The sequence below is a fragment of the Mixophyes fleayi genome, chromosome 5 (genome assembly GCF_038048845.1).
Source record: "Mixophyes fleayi isolate aMixFle1 chromosome 5, aMixFle1.hap1, whole genome shotgun sequence".
Lineage (NCBI taxonomy): Eukaryota > Metazoa > Chordata > Amphibia > Anura > Limnodynastidae > Mixophyes > Mixophyes fleayi.
The window spans coordinates 188,422,026-188,448,539 of record NC_134406.1 but is presented as its reverse complement, the minus strand read 5'-3'; the positions used below and the strand labels follow the sequence as shown (position 1 = coordinate 188,448,539).

Below are 26,514 nucleotides of genomic sequence, written 5' to 3'. Positions count from 1 at the left end.
GGTCAATTTTGTTAGCAGCCAATTAACCTACTAGTATGTTTTTGGAGTGTGGGAGGAAACCGGAGCACCCGGAGGAAACCCACGCAAACACAGGGAGATCATACAAACTCCTTACAGATAAGGCCATGGTCAGGAATTGAACTCATGACCCCAGTGCTGTAAGGCAGAAGTGCTAACCACTACGCCACCGTGCTGCCCACATTTGTGCGCCACAAAAAAATTGTACAACCACACCCACAGAAAAATTTGTACGACCACACCCACAATTATACAACCACACTCTCAAAAATGTGGGTGTGGTCGTACAATTGGGGGTGTGGCTATGAATCCCTCTTACAGAAAAAAAAACTTGCATTGTTGTGTTACCAAAAATTGGGATTGTCCCTCTAGAATAACAACATTTCACACACTCTCCTGCTGTCTCCTACCTGTTCTTCTCAACTTTCACCACCTGTGGCTGCAGGTCTCCTTAGTTGCGGCTTGTCTGGATCCTGAAATGCTGGGGGCCCTATTTAGAAAAAAGTGGGTACATTTAGAAAATTACAGCCAGCCCGGCGTTACATCAATGGCACCCACGATTAACAATTAGGCCTTCCTCTAGCACCAACATTAAAATAATAGTATTCACATTTAATAAATAAACCTATTTCCCTCCCTACAAACAGCCCCAGCAATAAATTAATAGTATTTACATTTCAGAAATATGCCTATTTCCCACAACCATCACTGACATTAAATAATTCATAGGCACATTTAATAAAAAGACCTCATTCTCCCCCACATTCAGTGGCCCCCAAACCACCCCATCTTAAATTAATAGTCTGCACTATAAAATTGCCCAACCATTACCCCACAAACAAAACTGCACCCATTGATTAGCCACCTCCCACCTCAAACTACATTGCCACAAGTCCCCTGTGCATTCACACACACATTACTGTGCCCCTTCATCACCATGTCCTGGTCCCCCATCATCACACTGTACCATGCTGCCCCCCTCTCCTTCATCACTGTGCCATGCTGCCCTCCCTCTTTTTCATCACTGTGCCATGCTGCCCCCCTCTCCATCACTGTGCCATCCTACCCCCCTCTCCATCACTGTACCATCCTGCCCCCCCTCTCCATCACCGTGCCATCCTGTTTCCCCTCTCCATCACCGTGCCATCCTGTTCCCCCTCTCCATCATTCTGTGCCTTTCTGCTGCCCCCCCTTTTTTCCCCCCACACTGTACCTCTCTCCCCCTTTTTCCTCATACTGTGCATCTCTCTACCCCCCTTTTTCTTCATACTGTGCCTCTCTCTCCCCCCTTTTTCCTCATGGTGTGCCTCTCTCCCCCCGTTGTTCCTCACACTGTGCTTTTCAACCTTTTTTTTTTACTTACATTTATTAGCTGTTTTCCTCTCTTCTCTTTTCTTCTGTATTCTCTCTTCTTTCTTGGTCCTCTGTGCGTTGCTCCTCACTGACTGTCAGGCGTGACTTGATGACGTCATGCCTGGCAGTCCGTTTAAACAGCATAGAGGAAGGAGGAGGGACGCCGGCGCCGCGATCACGTGAGTATCTATTTATTTCTTTTTTACTACCCTGCTCCCCCCACCAGCGAAGGGGCAGAGCCCCGAAACCCCACCCACTCCCCTGCGCAAAAAAACAAAACAAAAACGTGAACAGTGAGGGCTCAGTCCGGGGCCCCTAGCATGCTTGGGCCCGAGTAATTAGTACCCCCCCTCCCTCTCGGCGGCCCTGAGCATGGTAGTGCATCAGGCTCATATTTTGTACGGATTTCAACCCTGAATCAAAGAGACTAGACATGGAGGAGGGAATAACACAAATGAGTAAATGTAGGTCATAAATGTAAACTGATCTCAAAGAATGCAAGGAAGTAATAACAATGTCACAGCCTGAAAAATTATCATTCCAACTCCAAAGTCAATAGACAGGAAATAAAAACAGAACTCTTGAAGCACCAGCAGAGAAACAAAATTCCAACTTTGCTCATGCAAGGATTGGTAGGAGTGAGGGCCTCATAAAGGTTGCTTACAGGTGTGGCCTCTTAGACTTTATTGACATGAACTATAGCAAAGTCCTGACTGCAGTAAGTGAAAAAGGATGTGCAGTTGTCAGTGGAGATGGTGCACTGCCACCTGATGTCTGCAACCGATATTGCAGCAGATCCACACATGCTACAATTTATATTATGCCTCCACTACTTCTACATACATATGTCTGTAATATAGCTCTTGGTTTAAACCAATTGGGCATGAGTCATTAGAGAGAGCAAAGCAAACAAAGAAGTAACTTTGCACCTTAGCAAAACCATGTTGCATTGGCGGCGGAGGTAAATTTAAAATGTTGGGACAGATTTATAGTTGGGATAGGGCATGTCCTAGATCAACTTTAAATTTCAGTGTTAAAATAAAGCTTTCAAGTATTTGTGTGTTACATGACAAAACAGTCAGTATTTTCCTTACATGCAAAGTAATAATCTAATTTGCACCCCTTGCATTGTAACATGGTTTGTCCAGGAACAACCTTTTTTTTTTTTGCTTTGCTCTCCTTAATGACTTGGACCCATTATATTTTTTCTGCCGACCAAATTTTCTCACATGTTTCCCTTTCTAGTCTACAAGTTATATTTACAATCATTTAATTTTAATTATGTACCTTATGTTGATGTGTTACTTTTTTTGTAAGTAGGTTTACTTATCTTAATATAAAGGTCTTATGTGTGGTGTAAACAATGTGTATCTTCACAGGGAGAAAATGGCAAGAAATATAAAAAGAAAAAAAAACCAACTGGTTGTTTATTACATGTAAGGTATAATGGTTTTCTCAATGTATGTGTCTTGTGTAATCTTTACCTTTGATTAAACCAATAAAAAGGTTTCAAAAATGTAAACCCCATAAATATCATGCAAGCACCTTTTCTTGGAGCATTGAAGTAATTGTACCTATTATTTTTTTTTTCATATAACAGAAAGTAAAACAATTCCAAATAATAGGATCTGGGGAGATATAAAAATACATAGAGGGTGAGCATTAGGAACAGCAAACAGAAATTGCTTCCCACTTTTTCAAAACGTACCTGTGCGTCAACCAATATCATTGTAAGTACAGATGTTTACGTCATGCCCATCAAAACACACTGAAAATGCATGAATTCCTTTTCCAATTTAATAATCCCCACCCCCTTCGGGGGCTTCATCTAAACAGAGTGTGGGGGGATGCAGGAGTGAAGGACAAGTTAGTAGACTTATCGAGAAGCCTACATTTGCGATTACTCTTAGCCAATGCCCCAAAATAGTACAACTCACACTAGTCTTCCATTAGAGTAGAAAAGCCATGGGAATAGATCCCTCTAACTGATGTGGACGTATTCCGGGATATGAATATGCTTTATTGTATTGATCTCTGAATGTAGTGAATGCAACTGCAATCTGACAATTGTCCACACTTCTGTATGTCTGATGAACTTATTATGTGCTTTGCCTACTCAGGGTAGGCTGTAGAAGCAAAACACAAGATGGCCTATTAGGAATAAGAAAAGCTGCCTCACTGGTTCCATAAAAATGGTAATTTTGGGACATGTCCACCATATATTTAACAATGTACCCCTCAGACACAAACCCAAGGTTTTAAGATATATTGTTTGAATCCTGGAGGGGGCTAGATGCCAGCTAAAATAGGTCATGTATACGTTCTCCAGATTGAAACACAGATGATATTCTGTCTGTTTGTAGCCCATAGATCTATTTTCAGTTCCATATCCTTTGGCATCTATATCGCCTGCTATTTTTTTTTATACATTATTTAAATGAGGCCCATAGACATTGTATGGAGGATACAGAGGGTTCTCAGTTGGTAGGAACCAGGAAGAGGAGTAAACTGATGAAAATACCCTAACTGCATATTGATTAAAACAACACTTGCTAGGTACTGTATTTCCCCATGTATAAGACGCACCCATGTATAAGACGCACCTTAATTTTGGGGCCCAAATTTTAAAAAAAGATGTATTACAATAAGTTACTGAAGCAGAAGGCTTGTCTGGTTGTGATTTTAGTCAGAGATCTCACATCAGGTCTAGAGGAGCAGAGTTTACAATAAAGTCCCACATTCAGTTACAAGAAGGCAGTGCTACTGCACAGCGCTGTACATACCATACTACACGCTGGGCTCAATTATCGGCGGTCATCGGAGCTGCCGATCATGTGACTGACAGCTCCTAGACATCAGAGACTGGGAGGCGCCTGAAGGACCTGATGGTCTTTTTACCTGAAACTGGCAAGCGCTGATCTGTTCAGCGGGGACTCCTCTCTCATACCCTCACACCAGGGGTCATCTGGGCTCAATTATCGGCAGTCAGCGGAGCTGCCGGTCACGTGACTGACAGCTCCGAGACATCAGAGACTGTGGGAGGTGCCTGAAGGTCCTTTAACCTGAAACTTGCAAGCGCAGATTTGTTCAGCGGGGACTCCTATCTCATACCCTCACACCAGGGATCATCTTCTTTATTCAGGTAAGTAGCACTGGCAGTGTATAAGACGCACCCTTTTTGTAGACCCAAAATTTGGGGGAAAAAGGTGCGTCTTATACATGGGGAAATACGGTAAGTTGTATAATTTTTAGAGGTCTTCAAAGTTAGGGAAAATTTGCAGTTGTCCTTTTGTTGCCAACATTGGGTTTTAAAGGAGTTATGGATATTCCCAAAATGTCGATGACAATATATTGTTGACAACACACTTACCTTTTTATCTGATAAGGTGAATGAATTTAATAAGATGCCACCGATTAAGCGGCATACAAGTTAATAGAATCAAATATAGAAGACATCGATGTATGAGGTGGATATACAGTACATGATAAGAATACTGTCCAGATACTCTATATAATTAATTAAAGCCACAATCAATAATGTACATTATTATGTATTCCCTGTATGTCGTGCTGGCAGCATCTAGTTATGAACAACTGCGGGTTTAAAAACAGATGATCAAGGATGATAATAACACTACTGAAAATAAATTAACCTTAATTGTAATTAAAATAACAAAAAATTGTTAAACTTAATGATAACAATACCTTCATGTACAATGAGATACGAAATTAAGATGCAAATACAAATCAAGGAAGTTAGCAAATAGCGATCACTGTGATTAAAATCCATATTATCAAAAGTTGTGCCTGAATGAATACAATATAGTGTTGATGAAATGATAATAATGATAGTAATCAAAATGTATACTACATCTGCCAAATAAATAATAACATGGTAAACCAAGAGATAACTACTAATTTAATTAAAGAGAGATAAGGGAAATTAGGCCCTGTGCCCTACAACACTATGGGCTAGATTTACTAAGCTGCGGGTTTGAAAAAGTGGGGATGTTGCCTGTAGCAACCAATCAGATTCTAGCTGTCATTTTGTAGAAGGTACTAAATAAATGAAAGCTAGAATCTGATTGGTTGCTATAGGCAACATCCCCACTTTTTCAAACCCGCAGCTTAGTAAATCTAGCCCTATGTGTCTCATGAATGAATGTATTTTAGGATACAAGTCGGTCAGGTTTATTCTTTGCTTTATTTTAAGTAAAACATTATTTAGCTATACAATCAGAACAATAAGAGAAAAAAAACCCAGATATATCTGCCTCTTCATCACACTGTTGCCTCCTTTATCACACTGCTCTCCCATCATCACAATGTCCCCCCTTTATCACACGTTGGTAGTCACTAACGCGACTACCACTACACCAACAATGATTTACCCGACTTCATAAGGCAGAATCCGGGAATCACGAGAGCATGTTAACAGCTAAGGTTTCAAATCACTACTTGTCACAATCGCGAACAATGCAGAAGCCAGCAGACAGTAAGTCATGTGACTTTCTTGGAGTATACTATTATTAGGGGTGTTAAATTACTAAAGCAGGGAGCCGCCGGATGGACAATATTTAACACCAACCCTTCTACTTTGTCTATTCCGCGGCTCCCTGCTTTAGTCATTTAACACCCCTAATAATAGTATACTCCAAGAAAGTCACATGACTTTCTGTCTACCAGCTTCTACATTGTTCATGATTGTGACAAGTAGTGATTTGAAACCTACTCTGTTAACATACTATCATGATTCCTGGATTCTGACTTATGAGGTCGGGTAATTCGTCGCTGTAGTAGTAGTCGGAGACACGTAATCAAACCTTATCACAATGGCCCCCCTTCATCACACTGTTGCCCCCTTCATCACACTGCTCCCCATCATCACAATGTCCCCCCTTCATCACACTGCTACCCCTCATCACACTGTGCCATCTTATCACACTGTGCCATCTTATCACACTGTGCCATCTTATCACATTGTGCCATCTTATCACACTGTGCCATCTTATCACACTGTACCATCTTATCACACTGTACCATCTTATCACATTGTGCCATCTTATCACACTGTGCCATCTTATTACACTGTACCATCTTATCACACTGTACCATCTTATCACACTGTGCCATCTTATCACACTGTACCATCTTATCACATTGTGCCATCTTATCACACTGTACCATCTTATCACACTGTGCCATCTTATCACACTGTGCCATCTTATCACACTGTACCATCTTATCACACTGTACCATCTTATCACACTGTGCCATCTTATCACACTGTACCATCTTATCACACTGTGCCATCTTATCACACTGTACCATCTTATCACACTGTACCATCTTATCACATTGTGCCATCTTATCACACTGTGCCATCTTATCACACTGTGCCATCTTATCACACTGTGCCATCTTATTACACTGTCCCCCTTCATCACACCATTTACTTCCTATAGTTTTCTTTTCTTCTGTCTCTATTTTGTCTGTCTTCTCTGTCTGCGGTTCCTCTCAGCCTGCTCCTAAATAACAGCTTTGGGACATGATGATGATGATGTCACGCCCAACAAGAGGAGTGCGTAGTCTGCAGCGAGTGGCAGAGGCAGCGAGGTACTGTCCCACCACACTGGAGGTGGCAGTGTGCTGGGGGGGCAGTCACCCCAATCACCCTTGGCATCAGAATGATATTTTAGTTGGCAGGGTACTGGTGCAAGTTTTTCTTGAGTTCTTTGTAGACCATTTGCCCAATTTGCAATAAGATCTCAAGCTCACATTGGGTTGTCAGCATTAGTCAAACAGGTTAGCATCAAAGGAGTACAAGGATCGAAAAAGCAACAGTTAAAACTCAGCCCATCAGTCGAGCAGTTTGCTTTTGCACCTGATCCAGAGTTGGCTGAGCTCCGGGGGTTTTTCCCCAGATACCAAAATCACAATTTAAAACTCTTGAATCCCAGAAAAGCTCCCATACATTCCCCTGAAGGAGGCACACATGCTCAAATGTCACTAGGGCCTTGAGTTTCTCTCTCACACCAAAGGTGGTCACTTAAGTGCTTTAAGATGAGTATCAAACATTTAAATTGTAAAAAATAGGTTTGAATATAATGTTCTAAACACATGTTACTTAAGTTTACTGTGATAGAAATTATATTTAAATACATTGTTAGGAGGATGTTGTAATTTAGAAACACACCTCAGTAGAGCAGGTAAAACCTGCATTTTTAGAATTCAGTAAGGATTCTCCAGACAATACACTAATCAGCTGTGGTTTTTAGCTATTAGATTGTTTAACTGCGATGTGTAACAGGCGACCCTTTACCTTCAGCTCCCATCTCCTTCCTGCTTTAATATGCCATTTGTTTGTTATAGTTTCTAACACTTGCTTAAAATGGCTGTTGATATATTAAGTGGCTCTTTCTTTCGGTGGTAGTCACTATTCCGATACAGATATTGCCGACACTAACTATAGTAACATCAAAATTCCGACTTACCATCAGACACACACAGAAATTGAATAAATTGCGACTACAGAATATGTCGACAGTTGAAATTGACATCACTTCAAAAGGAGACCCTGACATTTCTGGTTTTAAAGCGGCAATGCCAGGACCAGAGATGCCCACAAAATTTTTAAAGTCTCTCTCTCTCTCCCCCCCACCCCATTTTCTTTAGCCCCTCTCCCTCCGTTTTCTCTATCTTACTGTAATTACCTTTTCTTCTTTTCTCTTCTCAACTTCTTCACTTCTTACATCTTGGAGCCTCTCAGCTCCTCCCTGCTAACAACGTCATGATGTCACAATGCTGTCAGAAGCCTAGAGCTGGGGAGATGCTGGAAGCCGGTGGTGCCTTATAGCAGCACCACCTCTCTGTACTGGTCATCACTGGGGAAGTGGCAAATGGCAGGCGAGTGATCGCACTGTCCAACTAACAATGTCTCATTCAGAGACATCGTGTCACGCACCAGGCTCTCAGGTCCTGTTAATTACCCCTCCTCTGTCTCTTTCTAAGCTGTCCTTGCAGTCCACAGGCTCTGCTGGTCTCAGACCTCTCTGCAGGATTTTGCCTAGTCTGTCTGGACTCCAGAGATCCCTTCAAAATCATCTTGGATGCAGTCACCTGCTCTCTCTTAGCCAGTCAGAGTGCTGCTCCAGCTGAGTTGACCACAGCCTCCAATTAGAGGTAAACAGTCTCAGAGTTCCTTCCAAATCCAGCACCTGGTTCCGCCATCTTGGATCCAATCAGCTGATTCCTCTCAGCCAGTCAGAGTGCTGCTTCACCTCAGCTGACCGCAGTCTTCAATTAGCAGCTAGCAGTTACCATAAAAGCTCCTCACTTCTAGGAGATGAAGTTGCAGCCACCTATTTGCATTACTTATTTCCATTTGGAATGCAGCATAAAATAAGATTCTCTTTTTACTTTTAAAGAAGTAAATAAGATGTTTGTATTTAATATAATTTTATAGGGAACATGCAACTCCTAAAGTTAGTAGTAACAGGGTCAAGACAATATTCTCTCGTGTATATAATATTTCATTACATTATTATATTGTTCAGAATTTACTACTCATAGTCAAGCCACATCTCTACGTTATTGTGGGGCTTAAGTATACACACTTGTTACTTCTAATGCACACATGGCACAAATGCCAGTGATGTACAGCTGGATGTATCTGAAGACTGAACATATGCATGTAATGCATTTTTTCATCTTTCCTGCTTATACAAGTGCTTACAACTCTATATAAGCCCCAATATCAGAGCTGTAACATTTTAGAGCACTGGGCATGACATGCCTCCGGTGTCTAAAACTCATTTGCTGCTTGGCCAGATCCTGGAATATTGGGGCCTGTTTGGAAAAGAGGTAGTTATTACTCACCTCCTGGGGAGTCGAGCAGTGAAGGCATGAACAACCCCAAAATTAAATTCATAGCACCAATGGTTAATAATAAGGCCTCCTTCCCACCTAACCAGCCTTACATTTAATAATGTTTACGTTTAATAAATAAGCCTCCTTACCCCAAATCATGCCCGACATTAAATTAGTAACACTAACATTTAATAAACCAATTGATTTCACTCCTCACCAGCTCCACATTTATTTCATAGCTTTGCCTATTCTCTTCTTATCTCTGCATCTTCATCCTGCTTCTTCTTGCCCTGTCATTTGTCTTGCTATGTCTGTCTTTTCTGCTTTTTGTGTCTGTGGTGGCTCCTCCATGCAGCGTCCTGACATCTTGTTTGCACGTCAGTGACGCTGCGGTCAACAGGGAGCAGAGAGCCGGGCATCTTTCTCATTGTGCCGACTCCCCATCACTATGCAGTTGCAGCGCTGCTGTGCGTGCTACGGAAGTTAATATTTACCTGGGGGCTGCATATAGCAGGTGGGCATTGCACCCACTCAGCCTTGTGCCCTGAGCACCCTCACCACCCTCCTTACGGCCCTGACCATCATCTATGTGTTTTACTATTTTTCGACTTAACATTTAACTAATTTAGGAGCATTTATTAAACTGATTTGCTAAAGCTCTCATAGTAATAGTCACTGAGCAGTGTGCTCTTTTTATAACTCAAGGTGTGTGGAGGTGAATTTAGTGGGAAAGGGGTGGAGCGTATCATCAGGACTCATGGAGTGAGATTTTTAAGTTAAGCAACAATTGTGATCTGGTGTAGGAGAACTTATATAAACTGATTTCTTTGTTCTCCACTAATTTAGTTATGCACCATACATCTGTGGGACTTGTTTTGTACGTGTACAGTACTATGTTTTCTTCCTAGAATTCAGACCAGTGGCACTGCTGCTTAAACAGAAGTCATGGGAATAAAGCCCTACTACAACTGTTTTGCCTCATTTGCAATCCAAATAGAAACAAGAAGTGACATTCTTGGACTGAAAACACTTTTGCCAAATAAGTGTCTTGTTTAACTCTTTCAGGATTCTGGAGCACCAGATAAAAATTCTCAATTTTAAATTGAACAGTCTTTTTCCAATTAGTTAGCAATAAAACTTGATGCTGAATTGCACTTTTATACACTTTTGTAAAATAGTGCAGAATTATAAACTGTGCAATATCCCCTTAAAAACTGCCAAAGGGGTACCCTAATGTTGGCAATCCTTTTAGGTTAAAGGAAAATATCATTATGCATTTGAGCTACACATAGCTGGCTTTTAGACACTTTTGCAGCAGTGTCATTTTACTGTTTCTCCAAGGTGCCATAAGAAAATGTAGACTGTAGCTTTAGAATATTCACAAAATTATTGATATATGTTAGGCAGTTCAGCAGAGACCAGTGTTCCCTCTAAGCTGAGCAATCTGGAAATGATAGAGTTAAACCTGTATCTTACTAGGAAACATCATGCAGATTGTGAATGCAAACCTTTTGGGTGGAGCCCTTGTTAGAGTGACCTTTTAACTCTTTCCTTTCCAGATTGCTCAGCTTAGAGGGAACACTGACAGAGACAGTCTAAAAGAGACAGAGATCGAACAAGGATCAACACAGGAATAGGAGTTGCCTTTTTATTGTTGAAATTAGTAACTAAGCAGACAGTCACTCTACATCACATCTATGTGGTTGTGTGGATGGTTACTGGGAAGTGATTACCCATAACAACAGTCACAGAGGAGATAACCTATCTATGTTTAGGATAGGAATAGTTACAGCTATGATTATCCTACTGGGCACAATTTCCAGCTGACAACCTTTATTTACTGTGTCTGCAATCCTTGCCCTAATAAACTATCAGTGTAAATGTGTAAATTTTTATTAGTATTAGTATGTTTAATTTATAAGGCGCCACAAAGGGTCCGCAGCACCGTACATGTCATATACAGAAAACAGTGACCCATGACACATAAAGAACAAAATATGAATAACAAAAAAATATAAATATATATATACACACACACACACACAGGTAATTATTTATGGGACAATGAGTGAAAGTGATGGTAGAAATCAGCAAGAAGTAGGCTGAAGCTTAAGAAGACAGGCCAAGAGGTACAGAGGGTGATGGAATAGTAGAAGGAGCACACTAGGTAAGAGGGCCATGCTCCTGAGAGCTTACATCCTAAAGGAAAGGGGGAGACACAAATAGGGTGGTACTAATTTGGGGAGAGAGCCGGGACAAGAGAGTTAGGAGGACTGATAAATTGAAACCTTTGAGAGTAGATGCTAACCTGATGGAATGTGGAAGCTCGTTGCACAGCTGGGGAGCAGCCCGGGCAAAGTCCTGGAGATGAGAGTGGGAAGAGGTGATCAGTGAAGTAGTCAGTCGACGTTCACAGGCAGAGCGGAGGGGGTAATGACTGTTGGAGGGGGACAGCAGAGATAGAGCGGCGGTAAAGAAAAATGAGGCGGGCAGCAGCATTGAGGATAGACTTAAGAGGGTCAGGGTGAGAATCAGGTAGACCAGAGATAAGGAGGTTACAGTAGTTAAGGCGAGAGATTACAAGCGAGTGAACAAGGGTTTTCGTGGATTCCCTGGTTTGTGCAAAAGTACAGCAACTGTATGAAGTGCATCATGGAAATGTGAATTATATAGTGATAACAAGGCATATTATAAAGTGAAACTATAAGGGGAGCACCAATAACCTACATAGCCTCTTCTTAGAATGCCTCCAGCTATGAGGTGATAGTCACTTCATATTTTATGTGTTTCATGAGGAGGGAGTACATGTATAAGAAACCCAATCATTAGGAAGTTTCTTGCCTGTTTATGCACCATAGCCCAAAAATAGTGGCCCCATTTTAGTTTATCCCAATATCCTCATACATGTACTATTGTTGGACACCAGGGGTTAAATATTGACAACTGTCAGGTGCAGTAGAGCAAATTCAGTTTACTAAATAAATGACATTTACATTTTGGCTCAAAATTAAGCTTGTTCTCAATAATGATAAAGTTAATACAAATGTAGAAGCAGTGTCAGTTGTTTTGACCATGGATTATTATTATTATTATTATTATTATTATTAATAATAATAATAATAATAAGAAGAATTTGTTTTAAGCCTTTTTATAGCAAATATGGTTTTAATGAGCAGATATTCTTTTTAATCATATACTATCACTTGTATTTGTGCATGCATACCCACGCTTGTGTTTGGTAAAACATTACCTTACCAGGTGTATTTGCATAAATGTTACATTTCTAGAGCAAATACACTTTGGGAATTACAAATTGTTTTGACTATTGCCAATATAAAGTTACATTATTGTCCACAAAGGATTTGCCACAGACAACAATGTGCAGGCAGTTAGGATGGACACAATGTAGCACAGTTAAACACACATTCCATAGTGAATCTTTGCAACAGTGAGGTATTGAGTTCCTAGGTTGGGTGTGGCTACTCTCGTAGCACATTCTCATTGGTGCGGAAGTTTCCAAGGCAGTTAGAAACACTATTGTTCATTATGTTTGTAGACGCTGCATCTGACTGGCACAGCAGATAAGGAAGTGTGAACTGCTTGTTTCTTCAGTGTCTCTGCTCATTGGGAAACTGTGCTTTTCTGGAACAGGTAACACCATGACAGACACTGATCCCAAGACGCCCCAAGACCTCTCTGACTTTGTAAGTGCGTTTACATGATCTCTTTGGGCCATATAATACATTCTGTGGATGTTTTAACAAATATTAAGACTGCAATGTTTATGACAGTTCAGACTTTTTGGGTTCCATACACCTCAATAAATATGATTAGATTTCTATATTACATATGTATTTGTATATAATAATAACAATGTGATCCATGATATAACAAAAATAATGGTGTTAAAAGTTTGCCTTATATGAGACTGGTTAGTATCATGAAGTATTATAGACTTTGTGGTGAGGCAGAGATAATGTGAACTGTGTCACTCTCCAATTACCAAGTATGCCAGAGTCGTAAAATGCCAAGCTATTTAGTAATGTGATATTAAGTATATATCTGTAGAATATATATATATATATATATATATATATATACACACACACACACACATACACATAATTGCTATCTGTATACATCTCTTGTACATGTTTTTCCAACTGGTGCTGCACAAGATCTGTAATAACTGAGTGGTTGCAATTTAACTTGGAGAGGGTACTAGCTATGTTCTGTGATCTTTACCCTAAACCCCACCCCACCCCAGATATCTAACTCTTGTAATCAATACATTATTCCAATGATACATTAAAATAACTATTGACACTGGGGCAGCATCCAGTTAATTTCTCATGATTTACATATTTATGCTTACAAAAGAGTGACAATGAAAGTGTAATTGATTTTGGTTGCAGGTGCTAAGATGTCCTATTTATAATAATTTACGTTACAAGTCTAAATGTTAACACATTAATAGCAACACAAATTTATAGAGAGAAAATAGAAAATATGCACTATTTTCTTGACTTGCCATTTATTGAGTTGTTCGGTTGTTTGGTCTATGATCCTTTGGGATAGACACTGCAGATTGTGCAGAAAACATAATCCCACCAGTTATAAAACATGCATTATGGTTTGTTAGAGGATATCAGTTATAACTTCCATTTTTACAGGACTAATGTATACTGTGATTCAGGGATATATGTAATATCATGTTGATCTTTGTCTGTTTACCTTTTAGGCTGAGAGTCTATTGAAGAACCTCCAGGACAGATTCCAGACCATGTCAGATCAGTTAACACAGAGGAATATCCTTTTGTTTGAACATTTTAATGAATTTTAATTTTAGTCACCTGGTTGTGTGTCTTTTCTTTCACAGAATAAGCTTTTTAATATCATGCATTTCTCTGATAGTGGCTCTGATTCCACTATACATAAAACTACTTATGGAAGGTTAACCACATGTCCCATTATTTTACATTTTGTTTTTTTAATATTTTAATCTGTGTTTCCCCCACCCCCTTCTTTGCTGACAGTCCTTTGTCAATCTCAGAGGCATATTTTGTTAATGAAGTACATGTTAACATTTATTTTAGTTATTAAAAAAATAGAAAAAAAGGGAATTCGCTACAATACCAAAAGTTGCATTTGTTTTTAACATATAGTCAACTAGACAAATGTGCATTTGTAGCACTTATTTTTACAGAGGTAATGATGGGATTGCAATTTGAAGACATCCACTTTAATAAAAGTTTTGTTAAATTGTGTATATTAAACCTAAATATGTAATAATCAAAATAAGCATCGACATCGCTAATTCTGCTTTTCCATAGCTTCCTTGGTTGCAAGGGGAAGTTATCTCTGTTTGCAGTGGACAAGCAGTAACAGGAACCAATCATAGGCCTGGCTTTTTTGGGGGCAGGGGAACAGGCGGTGCTATGGCAAGGATAATGCAGTCATTTTAGTGTATATGGGTTGGAGATTGACATGATTGTTTATGTGAATGTCACATGAAATTAATATTAGTATCACATTTTGTCCACTCTGCTTCATCCAATACTGTATGTGCACTGATGCTCTGCAGCTGACGCATACCATCAGTACTTTGAGGTAGATTAGTGTTTGTACTAAGTGCAAATTAGTAATCATAGGTAAAACTATGAAAACATTTATTTTTGTTTCCTTATTTTGCCAGTTCCTTTCTATGCATAAAATAAAATGCAACCAAAAAAGAACCAATCTCCAGTTAAACTGGTAAATAGAGCCGATTTAGATGCAACTTGAAATTAACCAAATATAAAAATCTAAAAAACTCATTAATACATATTTAAAAGTATAAATGTGGACATTTCACACAATGCACTTAATAGAGATGTTGCATAGGACTTTATGGTGAGTTTACAGGTTCCATGCAGGCTGGGTATGGGCAGAACTCTGCCTGTTTTCATGTGAATGCAACAAACATATAATTGTGATATGGAAATGTCAATTGCTATAACAACTATAATGCTACCGGTATTTTCCTTAATATCTTACTGGAGGACATGGGTTCCAATATTGATGACCTACAAAAGGATGTCAGTGACCTGATGACACAAGCAGGCATAGAAAAAACAGATGATGTTGTGGTAAGAATCATTTTCTTATTTAACTTACAATATCATACAGAAATGACAAAGTTCATTAAATGCGTATGTTTGGTGAGGAGTGATGTCATGACTTGTATAAACCGCATACTGATGTCACTCATATTACAGGGCACATAATAGTGTTCTATGATGGGTTGTATAACTGCCTGAAACCATGTAACTTCATATACAAGTTTTCTTTTGGGAAAGATTGCTTATAACAACTAATATTCACCTTCTGTGAAATATATGAATATTTAATATCATCTCAGTTCTCTGAACACTGGCAGATAAAAATGTTAACTATTTATATATATATATATATATATATATATATATATATATATATATATATATATATATATTTATTTATTTTTTAATTGCGGTTTCAGTATTTTAGGTGTATTCCAAAGAAGCAATGCTTCCTAAGCCATCATAACAGATTAAAATGTAATTTTCATGATAATTATCCATAGCAATACTTCAGAAATGCTATTAAAATATAAAATACACATTACAGTAATTCACGAAGTACAGATTTAAAAAATAACAAGTGCTACTCTTACACTTGTTTGATACAATTGTGCGAATCTGTTTCCACGTTATCCTTAAATAGTTATAAAGCGCTAACATTAAGCAGTGTGTACCATAAGGGCCTGTGCTCAGGTTGTGTGGTAAAGTACATTACCATGGGCTGCATTCAATGGGAGGTGACACAATGTGGATGAATACATATGCTGGACAGACCCTGGACATAGACTGCATGTTTTGTTTTGTGCAGGATTTGTAGTCTGTACTATATGGATGAGTCTCTTCATACATAAAAATATTGTGATGGAACAGGTATATAAAAGAGTAATAGAAAATAAACTCAGGAAAGAGCAGAAACACTGGGGGGAGCACACACTGTCTGCTGTGTGCACACAAACTGAGCATGTAAGCGCTGGATCGGTAAGGCCAAAATAAAGTAACTGGGGTTGAGGTAACACAGGGTTACAAAATGCTAGCGGTTTGCTATAATAATATGCTCGATTACTGTCTCTGTGATGCAAAATACTCATGTAAAAATGTCACTGCAACACAGATTTATAATGGGAGGGGAAGCCACCACATTTGTGTGACATTATAATTAGTGACCAAGAGAGCGGTCTCCTCACCACAGTACAGCGCACTAATAAAGAGTTCTAAACAATGTTGGTTGTTGCCTCAAAACAAAGAAAAAATATCAGAACATTGATATTATATAATTATAAACTACTAATTTATATCTTTTTTTGTTTTGTTTCAGCACTGACAGCAAATATGGACACAGGGCTCAAGCATCGCAGGGGTTTTGTTTATTCTATTTAATAAAGTTTTCTACATTAAAACATTTATGTATCATTTAGTGCTATCCAGAGTCTCTATTTTCCATTGAAACAATACACAAGGGACCGGTCCTGCAGCCATTGTTTCAGGGTATTACCAGGGTTGTTAAAATGTTTAGGTACTCGGATCCAGTCTCCTTTACCCCAAAAAGCTTTATGAAAAATGCATTACAACAGAGACTCATCGTGATATATCCCTTGTATTTATTGTAAAAGACACTCGTTTTCAGTTTTTCCATTTTCAGGGCATGTCTTTAGGACTGGCTGGCTGGAAATTGTAATGCTTTTCTGGCAAGACAATTATTGTGAAAATGTATAGTTTGTTCATCCGGAGGTACACAAGATTAAGAAACTCTAATTGTAATTAAGATACTCATGGAAAAAAAGAAAAGAAAAAGGTACCCACCAGTAGTATATTTTAAACAGGGCATGTTTACCATCAGATACACACACATTTGAATTATATTTTAAATAAATTCACAAGTACTCATTTACGAACCTAAAATTTAGGTGCAAAATTTGCAATGAACCTCAACAAACAAATCAATACTTAGCTTTTATCAGTTGAGTGGAAAGTAGACAATGAAACAAATTGGTATTTTATGGTTTAATGTAAACTCAATTCAAAGTTAGTGAGCGCTAGTGATTAAGAATAACATTTTCTGTTTGGAAGAGAAGACTGATTTGAATCTGTATCTGATGCCAATTTGCCCACTCTTGAAAAGCGGTCCACAGGTGACAGATTACCGACATCATCGTAAGCTACATACTGCCAATGATGGGATGATAGAAATTTCGGGCCATGTTCACAACACCATCTCCAGAATAGTAGGTATATTACACTATAGGAAAACCCCAGTCTATACAGTTGCTCGAAATGACAAATAAACACAAGTGCCTGAGCAGCACAAATGCAAAAACCTTCTCTAGAACCAGCAGAGGATGGACGATCAGTTATGATAAATGGTGAGGGACCATTATGGGTGCCAGCTTGCTATTTTAAAATTTATACATTGACTGGTTCATGTTTCACGTCTCTGTCTGCTGCTGCCTCTCCTTGTTCCAGCTGTACTACACCCTCCATTAGCTTCAGAGAAATGCCATTCAGTAATGACTGCTTTATTATTGGAAGGTGATTATGCTGCTACTTAACAGCCTCCCACACTTTTCTCACCAGCAACTAAAATTATTATTCTGATACCTTCTGTATCAAGTGTTCCCCACACCTCTTGGATTGTAAGCTGATTGGGGTAGAGGCATATTTACTTTCTGTTTAATTTAATTTTATTTAAAGAAGAAAGAAAAGAACAGGAGTTTCTTGAAACTAGGTGCACAAAAATCCTCTATTGATGATCATATTTACTTAAACCCTGCATTTAAAATATAACTTTTATTGTATATAGTTTAAAAAGCAAAATATAAAATATCATACTAATAAAACAAAATCAAAATAAGCTGGATGCACTATATACTTTTACCTATATATTCAAAACTATAGAGTATAAGGTACAGAGGTTGTATTAGTATAGTTAACATGCAGGTATATTATTTTGAGTTATCATTTATTTATAAAGCGCCACAAGGTTTCCGCAGCACTGTACACAATACAAACAATGGACAGTACAGGGAATAACAGTACAAAACAATAAACGAGTAGTACCAAGACTTCAGAGGCTCCAGGCAAGGCAAATATATGGAGGTTGGAGCAGAAGAGAAGGTAGAGAGACAGGAGGGAGAAGGGCCAATGATAAATAATCTACAGCTGTTATAGTCAAGACCACCACTATAAGTGAAATAGAAGACTGGAAGAGTGTGTATATATATATATATGTATATGTGTGTGTATGTATATATATATATATATATATATATATATATATCTCTCTACTATATAAATGCCTAATGGCGTGTGTGAAAAAAAAAAAAAAAAAGCTGCAGCGCCACCTGCTGGGCAGAGTTATACGCTGACCTATATATTTCTTGAAGGAGAAGTGACAGTTAGGAGTGGTTGGTCGTTGCCGGGGGTGACAGTGGGGAGTTTTTAACACCTTAAGTAGCTTGATGAAGGATGTGGCGATGAAGAAAAATGATGAGGTGGTGACATGTGGACAAAACCACGTTAAAAAAGGGCGCTTGCGTCGGGAAGTAACGCTCTTCCCCTGAGGAGGCCTGGGCTAGGCCCAAATACATGACAAGAACCTTTTTAATACCTTAAGTCGCCTGATTTGACTAGAATGCATGAGTATCATGCACGGGGGGGGGGGGGGGGGGGGTGTGTGTGGTGTGTGGTGTGTGTGTGTGTGTCCCTTCTAAAATTTTGTGTGACCACACCTGTGGTTTATATTAACACCAAATGGTTAATACTAGGTCTGTCTAATAGCAGCTCTTGGATTAAGATTCCATAAAGGTTAGTACCTAACAGGCAGAATGAGCACAGGTTATGGGTAGTATATTACTGACTATCTCCTACATACCCCATTGGCTTTATAGAAACAAGCCCACATAGCCCATTAATATGAGCCACCAGGTTATTAGCATATGATCTGCCTAATGGCAGATCCAGGTAAGCAAAAGAACGAAATTAATATCTAAATAGCACAATCTCATAATAGCAAGACACTACCCATAATTTGTCTCCAACTGCCTGCTAAGTACCCCTCTGTCTCTGGGCTTATAGGGGTAATCCTGCATTAACAAACTCCTCTAGGTCAAAAAGATTTAGGTGCATCCAGCGGTAACGCCGACACGCGTTTCGCTATGTGCTGCTTAGTCAAGGCAAAAGTATATACAATACAAATATACAATAAAAGTTATATTTTAAATGGATGGTTTAAGTAAATATGATCATCAATAGAGGATTTTTGTGCACCTAGTTTCAAGAAACTCCTGTTCTTTTCTGTCTTCTTTAAATATGTTATATCTGAGTTTTAGGTTGCACAAACTATAAAATTACTTACAAATTATAGAAAGGAGTAAATAATCACTCCGATTGGTACAATTATTTGTACTGGGTTATAATCATGTGGTTGGTGCGGTAGTACAACCTCCCTTTACTCATTTAATTTTATGTAATTTGTGTCATGTGATGATCCCCTTAATATACAGTGCTGTGTGTCATTGCTTTTTAAATAAAGAGAATAGTGCAGAAAACCTTACAACAAACGTATTCTTAATGTTGGCTTAGGTACTGAATTGTAATAAAGAATCACCAGTCTACAAGGCCTACTGATCACATACTTTCCTGTAGATTATTTTAGGTTATATAAAGAGGAACAGCAGTTAAATAACTACAGATTTGGGGAATGTTGATATTCCAGTTATTTATTGATACTTTGAATTTTCTTGATATTTTGCAATTATGGAGTTTGTATGCCCCTTTAAAATACCCCCAATATGTTTTTTTATTTTGGTTAAATAAAACCATATACTTTGGCAGAGAGAGAAAGTAACATCCCATTTCTTTGCCTTTCCTTAAGGTATAGACTGATTAGTGCATGATTAGTAGGGGACAAGAAAATAAATAAATAATTTGTCCACACATTATCATCATCAACAAAATTGCACCAACATACATCTCACTTATCTCAAAATATCTCCCTACTCTACACCTCCGTTCTGCACAAGATCTACGTCTCTCCTCCACTCTCATCACATCCTCCCATTCTCGGTTACAGGATTTTTTCCGGGCTGCACCCAATTTGTGGAATTCCCTCCCACGCACAATAAGACTTTCCTCTAGTCTTCAAACCTTCAAGCGTTCACTGAAAATCCACCTCTTCAGACAAGGTTATGATATTCCTCAACCACCATCTTAATTTCCCTAGATTACCCTATTACCATCCTCTACACTGCTAACGCAAGACAACAACCCTCTGACCAACATTGCAACACACATAGCCCACTCAATACTTTTACCTTTGCATTCTAGCTGGTCCATTGTGCAATATGATGTAGCACATGCCCTTGTGTTTCTAACTCCCATTGTCCTATAGATTGTAAGCTTGCGAGCAGGGTTCTGTTACCTCTCTGTATGTATTACCCAGTATTGTCTTATCAGAGTTTGCTCCCAATTGTAAAGCACTACGGAATTTGCTGGCGCTATATAAATAAATGTTGATGATGATCATCGCATGTACCAGATACCAGCCTTGCTCTTCTTGGATTTTGTCCTAGGTCCAAGCACAGATTAATTGCACAGACAAATCCAATTACTTTCCATAATAATTTGTAACTGGGGTTGAGAAGAAAAAGGCCTACTCATGCAATTCCTAAACTAGTCAAGTTTATTTTACAATGTTAAGAAATATGCGGCTAACCATATTCAGAGACTTTCAATTCCCAAGACTGAATCGTTTTGGAAATTAATTTCAAAGCACTTTAAAAATGTACAGGGTGGACTACCAGTCAGTCAGGGACATTGATAACCCACTTCGTATTTGGCAAAGTGGTTATGACCTTAGTATTATGGATCAGAATTTAAACAAATATCAGCGATATACAATAATTTTCACAGACAACTACAAATTCCACATTTAATTATACACAGTACAGCGGACAAGACATTTCTCACATAAATAAGATGGTTAAGGCTTGAACCCTTCTTTTTAAGGTTACACAGAGCAGGAAGCTTGTAAAGCTCATAACGTGTCCTAGTTGTCCGAAGGTATGAACTGTAAAATTGCTCACACCCTCTGAACTCATAACAGTTCATGATGTCACAATGGGGCTTATAATCCAAGTGGATGTATGGAACATATAGATATATTAAAAAAAACAAAAACAAAAACCACAGACGCCTTGTCATCATCCAGCAAGACCATCAGTATCTGTACTTTGTAGAGTAGTCCTTCGGAGACACCACTAAACCTCTGCCTTTTCTGGCTCCTCGGTAAACAGTTTCCACAATATCGATCATCTCTTGCTTGTCTTCCATCGCCCAGTTTATCTTGTTATTGTTACCCGTGCCTAAATCAATCATAATATGCTTATTCCTGTTGTGAGAAGGGTTTAAAAAGAAAAAAAAAAAGCAATATTACAACACAACCCAGAGCAGCATTAACTTCGACACTGTAATGGGATCATTGAGAAATGTAACATAAACAACACTGTAAAAGCAGTGCAAAACATTAATGTATGGATAAAATGACCAGTTTTACAGATAAAATGTAATTAGCACAACTACTGTGCTATGTAAAGTAACATCATGGCATACGCCGAAGCAGCAAAGTTTGAAAGAGTATGTTCAACTCTGTAAACATTCTATAAATAAATAGATATAATAGAAATATAGGGTTTACAAGAATACCCATCTACATAACAGATGCATACTCTAGCAGAGTGTTGAATGATATCCAATTCTGCTGCCTACTCATAAGATTTCTATCCCCACCTCCATGTCATCTGCCCAACATTAACAGTTTTGAATTAAAATATACAAAGAGGTTTTTCTGTTGTGGGTCCCATTAGATTTTACGATCTCATGAGCTGGATCCTCCCTCCCCTTTGTTTTCACATCTGCATTTTGTCCGGTACTTCATAGCACTGGGGCATCTTACAAATCAATAACAATAAAAATTCCATTCAGGCTGCCCACCATTCACCCAGTGAAATCAAACAGGTTTCACTGATAAAGAGGTGCCTATTTTCAGAAACTATTACTTCAATGTGAAATTTACTGGATATATTAATTGCATGCCTTAGGCCCCATGGCATCAATCGTTAATATAAGTGGCAATGTTTCATATAATTCCTATAATTTTTTTTAGGTCTTTATTGCTGTATACACATTGCCATATGACTAAGACTCCACTGATGTATACATATAAAATGTAGCCAATTAAACAACAGTGTTAAATGATGCAGGGATATATTAATGGCATTAAGGGGGTTGAAGACAATTATTTTTTTGCAGGGTTTACTGGTCATTTAAAAAAAAAAGTGTGTGAAAGTATTTTAGAAGGCGGAAGGAAACCAGTAGAAGACTTACCTGAAGAAGAACATGACTGTACATGGATCGTATAACTCATACATTTTGTTAAAGTCAGGTACTTCGGTTATATCCACAAGATATATCACTGCAAAGTTTTTTACCTGGAAACAAGTAGCAATTTAATAAGATCTACAATATATACCAAACAATTACATTAATGCCCCCTTTACATGTTCATGAATGTCTTCCCTTATATTAAGCATAAATATAAAACATTATACAATGTCAATATTATCAGACAAAATCTGCACACATGTACAATACAAACCAGGTTTTGCTATAAGACGAAGGGAAAAATTTATCAAGTTGCAGGTTTGAAAAAGTGGAGATGTTGCTTATAGCAACCAATCAGATTCTAGCTGTCATTTTGTAGAATGTACAAAATAAATGACAACTAGGATTTGATGGCAACATCTCTACTTTTTCAAACCCTCAGCTTGATAAATTTACCCCTAAATCACAATAAACTACAGCATACAGATAGTGTGGTAAATTTAGGTGTATTTCCAGACTTGCGAGTTTGGCGCACCCATTTTGATCATTTCAATTACTGAAATGATCAAAATGGGGGCGCCAAAGCCTAGAATTACAACCCAAGAAGAAAAGGGGTATGTTTTAAAAAAATAAATAAATAAATAAAAAGGACAGAAAATACCCCAAAATCTTGGTAGTTACAAATAAATATCTTAAAAAATAAATGACACATAACAAAATAGTTTAATATTAAATCTTGTAAAACGTGTATAGTGGGTACGCGTGAATCGGCATGCTGATCGGAACTTTCAGTCATTGGTAAAATCGCTAACGATGTTGCATCAGGAGAAATTTCTGTAGTGTGTACCTAGCCTTAGTCTGTCATTATAGAGATCATTCTCTACAGTAAACACACACTCAGAAGAGCAGCATGTATGAGATAATGTACATGTTGTTTATCAGTAAGCGCTGAAGACTTGTTTATCAAACAAGCCACTGATCTCTTGACAGTCTTAGCTATATCCTCCATATTTTACTTAGTATGTATGAGGGGAGAAAACCTAAAACTATTTTCTCACTGTGTGCAAAGGTTTAATTGTTTACTCTTTGATTAGCACAGACTTCTACAAAACTGGCTAAATGCAAAGGAAACTTTGAGAAAGACAAAAAAAGTGAGATGTTTCCTTTTGTATACATAAACAACTTTGGAATCTCTGTATTTTTGTGGACAGTAAAACTGACAAATCATTTAATTGTATATTTATACAACCAAAATTAAATTGGATGCCTTGAAAAAGTATTACAACCTAGCATTTTGGATCTCAGGTAGAACTCTCTCTTATCTTGAAGGCAATGGTCCAGCTAGTAATGCTCACCTTTTCAGCTATGCTGTACAAAACTTCATCCATCTTCATACATGTTGGATCCCAGTCATGTCCAAAGCGGATAACTAACACACGGTCTTCTTCAGAAAGGATGGCCTGGTCAACCTGCCAGCCATTGTGCAAGTGGGGAAGCATATACGACATACTGACACGTTTAAGTTAATCCTAGTAAAAGAAGAAAGAAAAAATTCAATTAAAATAAGACACCTGGGGCCAATGTTATTGAAGGAATTGAAGTCTGTTTATTCATATAATGCTACAAATCTGAAGAACCACAGTGGTCTCTTTTTATTTTTTTCTCATTTATGAATGTTCATTATTCCTATACATTCCATTATAATATAGTTATAGTTCATCGTTATGCACCTGTTTTGACTAATATATCTAACCAATTTTTATTCTGATCAATTAAGCTGATGTTATCATTTATATTGTGATACCTTAATTTATGAAATCGTTTATATGTTCAATGTCCTTATTGTTGTTTTCTCTTCTTTTAAACCAATAAAGAGAATTTCAGACTGAAACAAAAGCAGGTTTTAAATGTTAAATCTTTGACTCGGGCTACTGAAGATCTGTTAGTTGGTCAATACGGACTTTTATGTATGGCAATTTCTAACAGCTCAAAGATTTATCACCTGATTGACAGTTTGTTATTAGTTTTAAAAAATATTTAGAAAGCTTAATAATCAAACTTGCTTTTTCTATTTATACATTAACACTCAGACCTACATTTACTTCTGTTATTAATGCCAGGATTTTCCCAATAACGTTATGGATAAGTTTTTTGCCAAACAATAAAAACGCTCCCTAAACCAATCACTCAAGATCCTTGCTACTATCTCCCCTGTCAAGCCTCAGCTACTTCCGTTCTGCATTTGAGGAAGGGGTGGACTCATAATTCTTCTGCTCACCTCCCCTGCCTGCAGAGCCGTAATGAGCTTTCTGGGCTATAGTCCAGGGGCCCCGGGCAGCTGGGGGGCCCTAGCAAAGATTTTTACTTAATAATGTCGGCGATCGGGCCGAGGGTGGCCTCGTCTCCAACTGTCACTGCCATTGTCTCCCATTCATTCGAGTTAGACAGGTGAAGCCAACAAAATGCTGATGCTGTTAGCTGCCCTGCTGTCAGTGCAGGCACGGTCCGCTGCTTACTGAAGAGGTCTTGTGAGACTATGGGGCATATTTACTAAACGGCGGGTTTGAAAAAGTGGAGATGTTGCCTATAGCAACCAATCAGATTCTAGCTATCATTTATTTAGTGCATTCTACAAAATGGAAGCTAGAATCTGATTGGTTGCTATAGGCAACATCTCCACTTCTTCAAACCCGCAGTTTAGTAAATCTAGCCCTATGACTTCTAGTCCCACACGGGGAGGGGGGGGGGGGGGTCCATGACTTGAGGTGGGGAGATAAATTGGTTGCAGAGGGGATCGGGGCCTTTACAAATTACTGGGGGCCTCACAGTCCCTGAAGCCCAGGGGCCTAACTTGTCTTAATCCAGCCCTGCCTGCCATCTTGGTCCTATTCAACCACAATTACTTCATACACTCGGACACATTAAATAGTGGCTTTAACATTATTACATACAAAACGGTGTGCATTATGACGCTGAATAATATAGAAAAACAAAGTGGAGTGCTCAAACTTCACTGATGCCCACTGTGTTCTTTCCCTCCTCTGCAGCAAATTGGCAAGTAAGGAGGATGGTGCTTCTGTAACATTACATACACACAGGGAGAAACAGGTTTTTAGACTTACTTTGCAGAAATGTGTAGATTGGTTACTTAATAAAAAAAAATCAAGGTCAAAGAAGTCACAGAAGCTCAATCTCAGTCTTTTGTCCAGTATGTCCTTAAAATGTGGTAGGAGCTGCAGTTTTGTGTACATTACGTTTGAAAGGATCTGCAGTGGAATGTCAGGTAGGAATGAACAAGAGTCGTTTACCTCGAGGTTTCATATACGAAATATTTGAGTTTGGGAATTTAGCATTTTTTCCCCCCAATCCAACACAAGCACAAACATTCTACTAAATGCATAACTATCCTTAACAGCTACAAAAAGATGGAGGGAGATAACTATATGTTCACAGCCTATGTCCCCCCCAGCATAAACCACCAATAGTCATGGTAACTTACCCAAACACAACAAAAGAAACTCGGATAACCCGCCGCAACGAGTGCTGTGATAACCACCGGTAACTGTGATGTGATACAACACTGATCGGCGCACAGGAAGCTGATGGTACTTTCCAGACTCGAATCCACTGCCGCCATGTTCAACGAGGGCAACACGCCCACTTTCTGGTATAGAGATATTAACCTCCACTATATAGATAATAATCACGCACAATCTAGAAAATAAAAAATAATGTTCTATGACGCTTCTATACGAGCAACGGTGAAATGATAAATCTTTTTAATTATTAATAACCG

The 26,514-nt window shown here is 38.5% G+C and overlaps 2 protein-coding genes across 2 annotated transcripts; one reads left to right on the top strand and one right to left on the bottom strand.

Annotated features, from left to right (window-relative positions):
• Positions 1-12,756: 12,756 nt before the first annotated feature.
• HSBP1L1 (heat shock factor binding protein 1 like 1) lies at positions 12,757-16,738 on the top strand. Its single transcript, XM_075211336.1, has 4 exons — positions 12,757-12,944; positions 13,982-14,048; positions 15,277-15,368; positions 16,657-16,738. Exons 1-4 carry the CDS (start codon positions 12,900-12,902, stop codon positions 16,660-16,662), a joined length of 210 nt encoding a protein of 69 aa, XP_075067437.1. The 5' UTR covers positions 12,757-12,899; the 3' UTR covers positions 16,663-16,738.
• A 4,515-nt stretch (positions 16,739-21,253) lies between these two features.
• Positions 21,254-26,363, bottom strand: TXNL4A (thioredoxin like 4A). The gene is made up of 4 exons (XM_075213184.1): positions 26,218-26,363; positions 24,074-24,247; positions 22,722-22,825; positions 21,254-21,726 (listed from the first exon to the last, which is right to left on the bottom strand). The coding sequence occupies exons 2-4, from the start codon at positions 24,224-24,226 to the stop codon at positions 21,555-21,557; spliced, it is 429 nt and encodes a 142-aa protein (XP_075069285.1). The 5' UTR covers positions 24,227-24,247; positions 26,218-26,363; the 3' UTR covers positions 21,254-21,554.
• Positions 26,364-26,514: the final 151 nt, after the last annotated feature.

What these genes read in the sequence shown, in the direction of transcription:
- TXNL4A (XM_075213184.1), bottom strand. Translation starts at nt 24,226, where the DNA reads ATGTCGTATATGCTTCCCCACTTGCACAATGGCTGGCAGGTTGACCAG. An exon ending in TGTACAGCATAGCTGAAAAG is followed by an intron (nt 22,826 to 24,073) that starts GTGAGCATTACT and finishes ACTTGTTTCCAG; the next exon opens with GTAAAAAACTTTGCAGTGAT. An exon ending in ACAGTCATGTTCTTCTTCAG is followed by an intron (nt 21,727 to 22,721) that starts GTAAGTCTTCTA and finishes TTCTCACAACAG; the next exon opens with GAATAAGCATATTATGATTG.
- HSBP1L1 (XM_075211336.1), top strand. Translation starts at nt 12,900, where the DNA reads ATGACAGACACTGATCCCAAGACGCCCCAAGACCTCTCTGACTTT. An exon ending in CCCAAGACCTCTCTGACTTT is followed by an intron (nt 12,945 to 13,981) that starts GTAAGTGCGTTT and finishes TTTACCTTTTAG; the next exon opens with GCTGAGAGTCTATTGAAGAA. An exon ending in AGATCAGTTAACACAGAGGA is followed by an intron (nt 14,049 to 15,276) that starts ATATCCTTTTGT and finishes TTAATATCTTAC; the next exon opens with TGGAGGACATGGGTTCCAAT.